This window comes from Sabethes cyaneus, chromosome 1 (assembly GCF_943734655.1).
Source record: "Sabethes cyaneus chromosome 1, idSabCyanKW18_F2, whole genome shotgun sequence".
In the NCBI taxonomy this organism is placed as follows: Eukaryota; Metazoa; Arthropoda; class Insecta; order Diptera; family Culicidae; genus Sabethes; species Sabethes cyaneus.
The window spans coordinates 36,471,972-36,481,697 of record NC_071353.1 but is presented as its reverse complement, the minus strand read 5'-3'; the positions used below and the strand labels follow the sequence as shown (position 1 = coordinate 36,481,697).

The window sequence follows — 9,726 nt, the reverse complement described above, 5'->3', positions numbered from 1 at the left end:
CCGAAGTGCCGAACGCTAATACGCTATTAATCGACTTTGGAGCTGCGGGAAACGGTTCAAAGGCTAGATGAAGCCCCGTAGAACGAGACGCATAATTTATTCACCTCTCTATACATCGGCTTATGTCGTGCATTTCCTCTTCCTTCCGAATTGGCTTCCCTGGACGGTAGCCCCCCGGGACCTTGGCTGATGATCGGGAAGGAGATTACGCTCCGATTACGTAACGACTCGACTCTGCCGGATGGCTCATTGGGTTTAGGGTCACCGAGGAAAAACGGAAATCTCTATGCCGGTGACCGGCATGGAGCGCAAAATTTGATTTCGGTCGACCGCACACGAGAGCTGATTTCGGAAGTTACTCCCATGACTAATCGGATGTTTTGTCTCTTTGGCGGATGCGGGAGTTTGTTGTTTCGATTAAGTTGACTTGTGAATTGTTGGGGTGCGCCTCGATTACACTGTGAGTAACGAGTTTTGCAAATTACTGTTGGGTTTATTTTGTAAAGACTTGATAGTTCCCGATAATGAATTATCATTAGTAAGTTTCAAAAATTCAAGCTTAACAGCGTGTCTTTCTGCTAAACAATCGACTTCTAAACAGCCATAAACATCAATCCACTTTATGGCTGCTTAAACGTGATATGGGGGCTTTATAGAAAGTTTTGCTACAGCTAAAAAAAATCACACGTAGAGATAAGTAGAGCAGTATGTACACCTATACAGCCCGCCGGTAGAGCTCTGAAGCAACTCTATCAGAGAGTTCTCTACCCCATAAAACTCTACATTGTATACAAGTTTCATCATCCTCATCCATCAGCTTATGAAACGTTGATGTCAGACTTAGACATCTTAAAGCATTAGGCATGGTTTTGTTTTTTTACCAGCCTTAGTTATAAACACTATCGTTACTTTGAGCCAATTCTCCGGTATATGCCCCAAAGTGAAACTGACTTGAACAGAGATATCCACTACCCACGGCCGACGGACCGCCATGGCTTTTACCTGTCGCCAGGACAAGTTCTCGTCTACAGCTCGGATGTCGTTGGCTAAGCTGCATCGCCATGAGTCTTTGGGTCTATCTCTTCTACGCTGTCCTTGCGAATTCCAATCGAGTGCTTCTCTGCAGATCTCGCTCGTTCCTTTCCTTAAAGTGTGTCCGATCCACTTCCACCTACGTTCTCGAGTTTCTATTGCTATCGACCGTTAATGGCATCGACGATGGAGTTCCTCATTGAATATCTAGTTAGTTATCAGGCCACTAAGCACAAATGATATATTGCAGGCAGTGTTTGCGTTGTCTCCGCTAAGACACACCACGATTCGCAGTCATACAACAGTACGGATTAAACGTTTGAATTGAAAATTAAGGTTTTCGTATGTATGCAGCCCTGTCTCACGCCAGAAGTAACCCTTATAGGGTCGGACAAGACGCCATTGTGCAAAACCTTACTCGAGAATGCCTCATACTGAACCTCGATGAGATGGTCTAGCCTATCTGGAACTCCTCTACGCCTAAGTGCGCCCCAGATGTTTTCGTGGCTGAATCGTTAAATCACTTTTTCGAAGTTAACGAACACTAGCAGAAAAGAGTACAAGAATTCCTTGGTCTGCTCCAATATAATGCGGAGCGTTCAGTCATTAACTTTTCGTCGGAGAGTTCAATTTCGGCAGTTTTTGGGCCGAAAGCGGGACTCTGTTCATGAAAATGTAAATACTGCATTCTTCTTGCCAATCTGAACACAGCGAATATATTTTCTTGGACAGAATTTTTGTTTCAAACAAAAAAACTGCTTTTGGAATTGGCAGAATCGATGACGACTAATTTCGCGTTAAATCGTTCCGGTATCTTCGGCGCACTTATTGCTTAGAATGTAACGAAAATGTGCGCAAAAGATATCGAAACGATTTAAAGTAAATATATCGTACATTGAATGGTTCAATTTTCCTTGCAATCGGCAATATTATATTCTACAAATACATTTGATCTGTAAATTGAAAAGGCTTGTAGATGGTATTTAAAGAATTTAATAAATTGAAAATACTTTAGAATGTTACATTCCCCCAGAGCCTCTTATCTTGCTAAACAGGCAATTTCTATGCATATTTCCTTTCCACACCGTGTGTTTCAATCAATCTACCGTGTATTACAGTTATTAAGTCATTAGCTACATAACGCAATTGAATCGGGTTGGCATACTTCCCGGTGACAAACAAAAATATCGTCACGCACTTCACTTTGGACCAGTCTATCCCGAATTATTAGCTTCATAAATATGCAAACTGGCCTTGGGTGCCACTTGAGCAGAAAATTGTTTCAATATTTATGCAAATCGACAACATAACAACAGCTACCTGTTTAAGCAACACGACAAGTGTAGAACTTTCGAGAGGAACAGCGCAAAATTGATTTTTATGAAACGAGGGCGATAAACAGGGGAAGCTTTTTTCTGCCTGGTAAATGCACGTGCACCCCGTTGCTACATACACTCATACTCATCGTAAATTCTTCTCGCCTTGGAAGGGGAAGAATACAGCAAATCAGATGAAGCACAGCTCGAAGGCATATTTGACCCCGAAAAATAAACAATAAATTAGTTTATCTTCTAAAAAACATTTATTTTATACACTGCTATATACAATTTCTTATTGTAAGACTAGAATGGAAACTACAACCTAGTAATATATACAGAATCCCACCCCAAGGGAACACAAACGACAATGAGTTTTTATTTACAATTGATGTGGCTTACACTAGTTAAACTGTCTACTACGACGCACAGTCGCAGCAAAAATTGACCGCTCGCTCTTCCCAAATCCAAAGTTCACGCAGTTCACCAGGCAGTCCATCGACGCCGACATTTTTTAAATGTCCGCGCGGAACGCATTCGCCTGTTCTTCGACGAAGAATTTTCACCGTAAACGATCGCGGCAAACACTGATACTGACCGTAGTAGCAGCGTGACTTGGCGCACTCGACCGTTCGTAGGTACCGAGGAAAGTACTCTGCACCGAGATCCAGCCAACGAATTTTACCCTCACATTCCCATGGTTTTGAACCGAGTTTTGGTTCCTGTATCATTCCTCGACCAAGATGCGTTAACCTCGATTGACGATCGTAGCTCCTATCCTGTAGGAACTTGTGGAACATAGTGTCCCGTTTGCTGCGAGAAGTCTGAGTAGTCTCTAGCAATAGATTTGTAGTGTCCTTCGCGTGCTTTACCTCCCATGCCGGATCAGTACCGATCTCCGCCAGATGGTTTTCGTTTACGTAGAACGACGGATACAAAGGTTTCGACAGACCACGCTTTGCGTTTCCTCCCTCGCCCGAGATCGGTTCATCTTCCATAACAGGAGGTTTGTCAATGCTCATATAGCGTGAATTGTAAGCCGGTCCCAAAATATCCGAAAGAATTGGTTCAGGCAGCTCGACGCAATCTTTTTTTGGAGCTTTTTTCGTATGGTAATCCATCGATCGCGGTTCTGCTGTTTTGACTTTTACTGTGATCAACAGTATAGCCACCAGCAATAAGCTGGGCATGTTAATTTGCGCTGTACTCACTGATTTATTCACTTTCACTTATTATGTCCGTACAGTTTCAGGTTTTTCCGATCACTAGCCGGTTGCTAGTGCGTGTCATTCCTACCGCACTGACTGCCGATCTTTGACTATTAGGTAATGTCGTTTCGAAAGGTTTCGAACATTGTATAGAAAATTTTATATACCCGTCCTTTTTCTACCTTTATGGTTTCAAAATGCGAATTGCTGCTAAGCTAGTTACCTGCGAATTGTCTTTTTCCCTCTACCTCCAGAGCTTAGCTTAACTGCCAGACTTAACAACTACATAATCAGATGTAATGATAAATATCGAAAAACAAACAAGAGGCGGTATCGATTAGTTTTGGGCTACCTGTGTAGCCGACAGACTTCTGCAACAAGTTTTAGTTTTGCTTTAGATATTGGCAATGTTCGAAACATCATAAGATCGAGGTAGTTGAAATGATTTGCTCTCCTTATGCTGGTCAGTAGGATAAAAGGGACTTCAGTTTGATTTTGCTGACACTTACACCGAATTTGAGGTTTGTGGCAGTTAAACTATGTTTAATTAGATGTTTGTTTTCAGGATTATCCTGATGCTTTCTTGAGCTCGATATATAGAGGCGTGAAGTTCGTGAAGCTAACCCGTACGAAGAAGGATGGAACTCCAGTTTGCACTGCACATTTGCTTTCGTTACTTTTTGGTGAGCCGAGGCTTCCATTCGGCACCCTATAATCCATCCATCTATTCCGTACACAATCATGCTTCGTTTAAACCAACAAAGAAAAGAAGTGTCATCGAGTTTTTGGAACGACAGCGTCTCTTTTCCCCCACCCTATTCGCTGCATTTCAGGCAATTTACTTCCCCTTCAGTGGTTCGCTATAAGTCAAAAACGACGCATATTAACTTTTGCAACGATTGGTTTTCCGGATTCCGCAGACACAATCGGACATGGCCACTATGGGTAATTCCGTTGACACATTGTCATGTTAGCTACAAATCGCTTCGCTGTCTCTCTCTATCTTTTCTTCAAGCTGAAGTGGTCGTGCGAAGATGAAAAAGAATTCTTTATCACAGGTCTAATGTGTAGGTAGGTAGGTACTACTCTTGGCCAAATCTAATCCTCTTACGTTGTGGCGGTCCCCGTGGTGACATACACGTACAGCAGCCGCAGCAACAGGCACAGGCACTACTGTTGGCGGTGAGATTTGAGACGCGCCCGGTGCCGGTACCTACCACAACTTGCGGGGAAATTTGTCACATGTCATCGACGATGTTTCGGCTTTCATCCATATGTGATAACAATTACAGCGATGAAGACAAGATTGCGGAATATGTTTTATATTCAGAGATGCCAAAAAACTTATAAGTTATAGGTATTTACAAATAATTAGGCCATTGCAAATCATATTTAAAGTTTTTGTCACTCCCCCCCCCCCCTTGGAAATTGGCTTGAAAAATCGGGTGGCAAAAAAATATTTTGTAGGATATGAGTCAAATTTCTTTTTATAAAATCAATTGTCTGTGGGCTCTACAGTCCGAAAAACTCGAAAAATGAGTCTCCGAGTTGAATTAACACTTCTAGCACGAAACAGAAATGGAAATTCGAACAATGGAATTTCCGAAAATCGTCCAAAAAAATTTTCCTTCGTTTTTGTCTTTTTTCGTATATTTTTGCATAGAAAATAATAACGTATATATTATAAGCAAGAATAGATTCGGTTTTCACGTTTAAACCTTAAATAAAAATTCTTAAAATCCATGTTTTTTTTTGCTCGATTAAAAAATTCACTTTGTTTTTTTCGCCCCCCCCCCTTCAGTGGCCGAACACCGGAAGGACAAAAACTTTATAAAATATTTGTAATGGCCTTATTGGACAAAAATCCTACATATACAAAGAAGTAGCATATAAAATAAAAGTAAAACCACTTTTTTCAAGAGGTAAACAAATAAAAACTGTCAAACGGTTCAACAATTTAAAACAAAAAGAATCGAGTAAATTTCATAAAAGTGCAGTTGTATATATTTTATAAGCAGAGGAGCAATATTTATGAACGATGGCTTAATAAAGTTCACGAATCACGTTTTCACGAATCTACTTTAAATCGAGCTGCAACTTCAGGCAGTGATCCATAGTCTTAATGGAAAAAATGGGATTTTAACATCGTCGTCATAAGATTTGACGGTTTCGTGTGAGATTGCTTAAGGTAATTTGTTCATTAAAGTCTCAAACAGCAATAGTCCCAAGTGGCTACCCTGTGGTACTCCTGAGTACACGGTAAATGAACATGATTTATTGCCATGGAGTTTTAAATATAAATAGTGTTCTTGTGTGAGATATGAATCCGAAGTCTTTTACCTTCAAAATGCTATTGATACTAGCAACATCAAATGCTCTGCTCATATCTGTGCATATACATTCTGTTTGGTAAACCCATAAAGGTTTGTAGCCACTAATCTCTTCTTCAAGAATCCGTGTTGTGCTAGGGAATCGCGATCAACTATATTGTCGTAAAGATGACTATAAATCAGCTTCAGGTTTACAAACCGAAGTTTTCACTTTCTTTGGTACATCGCGAAACGAAATGTTGGATGCTTAAATTGATTAACTACCAGCGCCAGCAGGTAAACCGGGCTTATGAGACTTGTAAGTTCTATGAAAAGGTGAACCATTCTCGTAAGACACACACACCGAAGCCCAATATGTGTAGGAACGAGGAGAAAAGCCTGGTCACAAACGAGCGCAAAGTGGTCAACAAGTGGAAGCAGTTCTTCGATGACCATCTCCATGACGTTATAACAGAAGGAGACGTAACGAAGGTTAATCTAGGAGTACCCCCGATAACGATAACAGCGTGTCGGCTCCCGAGCTCAAAGAGATTCAGCCAGATGTCGGTCGGCTGAATAATAATGAGCAGCCGGCAAGGACCAACTCACGGCAGAACTTCACAAAAATGGCTCCACAAAACCGCTTACAGCGTCATTTCACTGGATAATTTCAAGGATTTGGTACTAGAAGAAACTACCGGAGGCGTGGCTGTAAGGTGTGGTTTGTCCCATCTACAAAAAGGGCAATCGACTAGATTGCTGTAATTACTGTGGTATTACGCTGGTCAATGCCCCCTACAAGGTGCTCTCTCAAATTTTGTTACGTCGTCTATCCCCAATAGCAAGAACATTCGTAGGGTACTATCAGGCGGGCTTCATGGGAGCCCGTGCTACTACGCATCAAATTTTTACTCTCCGACAAATCCCCCAGAAATGTCGGGAGTGCAACGTGCCCACACCATTTTCGTGGATTTCAGAGCAGCATACGATACAGTCGAGCGCGAGTACCTATGGTAGATAATGCACGAATGCGGTTTTCCGGACAAACTGACGCGGCTGATCAAAGCTACGTGGGAGTGAGTGATGTATTACGTGCGTGTTTTGGAGGCATTCTCGAGTCCTTTCGAATCGCCTGTATGTTATTCAACATCGCTATTGAAGATGGGATCCGGTGAGCAGGTGTTAGAAGATTAGGTCCATTGCGACCATTTGAGCTATAATTGTGGTACGTTTGGACAGCGCCCATCCGCGGTTACAGCGACTCAAACCATTTATTGCGGGCAGGGCTGTCCTGTACTGAGTGCATATATTTTGCCCAATTCACACTGGGCGGTGCACCAAGAGCGCTCTCTGCGCACCACCCAGTGTAAAGTGAGAGTGCGTCGTAAATACTTAAGATAGAGCAATACTTAGTTCAGCAATCTTATGTATAATAATTGACTCTATAAATGCCACATACATAACATTTTCGAATTTTGCTTGGCAGAGGTGTTACAGTTAAATAATCAAAATAGGTGCACTGAGTGCAGGACAGCCCTGCCTGATTGCGGGTTGACCAACCGATGGCCTGACTTCTCGTTTCAAGTCTCCGCAGCGATGTCAGATTTTCTTGAAAAAGCTTTTTTAATCAGCGTAAAAAAATTTAGTGTTACGAAAAAAACAAAATTTAATCAAATGTTGGTTCTGTTGCGGGAAATGTGATAAAATAAAGCAAAATTAGTACAATAAAAACCTAGATTGTTGTTGATTTTCCATTGCAGTAGTACACTTCGGAAAACGCGATTGTAGTAATATTGATTTTACAAGGTCACCAAAAATTTCGCAAAGATGTTATTAAAAATAGGATATTTATACTTATATGGCAATTCATTATTTTGATGGCTCTACATAGAATTTTAATACGTATTTCTTGGATTAAGACCGGTGGTCCTACCTGTACAACATGGCCCGAGTATGACAACATACTCCCACCTCCCCCCCTCCCTGTTAGTACCTCCCCCCTTTTGTCAACCCCCCGGTGCTGATTCTCTTGATTATATCAAGGAACATGTGTGCCAAGTTTGGTGGAGATCGGTCAAGCCGTTCTGGAATTATGGTGCAACATACATACAAACATACTTACGCTCGCTTTTATATATACAGGTATACCTCGATAGTACGTACCCTCGTTGGTACGTACCCTCAATAGTACGTACCCTCGATAATACGTACATTTTGCCTCGATAGTACGTATCCACGATAATTCGTACATTTTGTCTCGATAGTACTTACATTTTCCAGCACCATTTTTCTTGTGGGGTCAGTCCCGGTAGTGGTTAACATCCACGCCTCTCACGCTGAGGATCCGGGTTCAAATCCCAACCCCGCAGAAGTCACGAATAATCCAAGCTGTTGAAGTGAACAAAAAAACTTTTCTTGTTTTATTCCAAACTTCACAAACACAAGTAACAATTCTAAAGCCGCTTGGTTTTACTTGAATTTTATAAAGGTTTTATTGCGGTATCAATCATTACCTCTGGTTTTATTGTGGTATTGCGCAATACCGAAAGGATCCAAGTCTAAACACACTTATTGCTAGCTAGAAAATCATAATAAAACTGTTAATAAAGCAAATTTATTGTGGTTGCTTATATTACCACGTTAAAACTTGTTGGCTGCACCACGTCTTTTATAAACTTACCATACATGTGGCGTAGGGTAAGGAACGAGTTAAGCAGTGTCACCTATTTTAATCGGTTGAACATAAATGAACCGAAAATGCACTTTTTTATTCATATTTTCAAAATCTTTTGATAGGATCATCTTCACAAATCACTTAACCATACATTTGATTTACACAAACACAATTTATTGGGTTTCCGACAAGAAATATGATGAATTAAAAATTGTTGTCCAAAAACGTACATTTTTCAGCTGCTGAAGGCAATCGCCACCTCGCTACTAACGAATCCATCACATTTTTCAGCACTGATTACAACCACTCTAAAAGTCAAGCACTCAATTGTCACATACCATATTATTCACTCTCTTTTTTTCTATTATCTAAGGCTTTGTCACTGGCCGAAAGTTTTAATATTTTCTAACAAAACTGAAAACAAATTCTGAATTGACGGAACCTGTTCACCAGTAGCAGCAGCTGCAGCACAACTGATGAACTATTGTGTTGCCAAGACACTGTTTCGGTTCTGGAAATAAGAATTTTAAGTTTGAAATTAACTGAAACGAAACGTGGTTCAATACTTTTAAGAGAAATGTATGTTCATAATTAATTTTTCTTTATTAAAAACAACACAAAAGACAGCTTTTTCAATAATTTTCAAAGATTTTCTCAGTGATTTAATAAAGCAACGATGTGTTTAAATGTTATTTGCTTTGACAACACTGTTCTGAGTCGGATCGTTTGTACTGCTATGTTTACCTCTTTTGTTCTCCCACCATCCTTATGAACAGCGAGTGAGACATCAAACTCGCAGTTTCCCATAAGAACGCCAGAGAATAAAAGAGACGACACATACCGTTTGCCGAACGGTGCGGTGAGTGTATGCCCCGAGAAACAATTTAGACAGATGGCATTTTACGCATCTATGCCGATACGCTATGCCGATTACGCATCAGATGCCGATTAGTAGGTCGCGGATAGGAACGCGAACTTACTGAATAGGGGGAAAAGTTCGAGGGATTTTTTAAGGGGACGTAAAAAAATTCAGATTTCAGGATTGCTTAAAAAAGCACCTTGCGGGTGAAAATAGGTTCGTTCTGTTCAAAATTAGTTCCGCCGCTCCAACTTTTAAAGCGAAAAATCAAAAGTTTAGCTCAACAATAGTGTCTTCCAATGGTAACAGCTTGAAGAACTAAAGATAG

General features: G+C 40.8%; 1 protein-coding gene across 1 annotated transcript; it reads right to left on the bottom strand.

Annotated features, from left to right (window-relative positions):
* Positions 1-2,767: 2,767 nt before the first annotated feature.
* On the bottom strand, positions 2,768-3,538 carry LOC128745563 (protein trunk). Its single transcript, XM_053842637.1, has one exon. The coding sequence runs from the start codon at positions 3,536-3,538 to the stop codon at positions 2,768-2,770; it is 771 nt and encodes a 256-aa protein (XP_053698612.1).
* Positions 3,539-9,726: the final 6,188 nt, after the last annotated feature.

Bases quoted from the DNA above. Each gene is read 5' to 3' on its own strand.
- LOC128745563 (XM_053842637.1), bottom strand. From the start codon at position 3,538: ATGCCCAGCTTATTGCTGGTGGCTATACTGTTGATCACAGTAAAAGTC.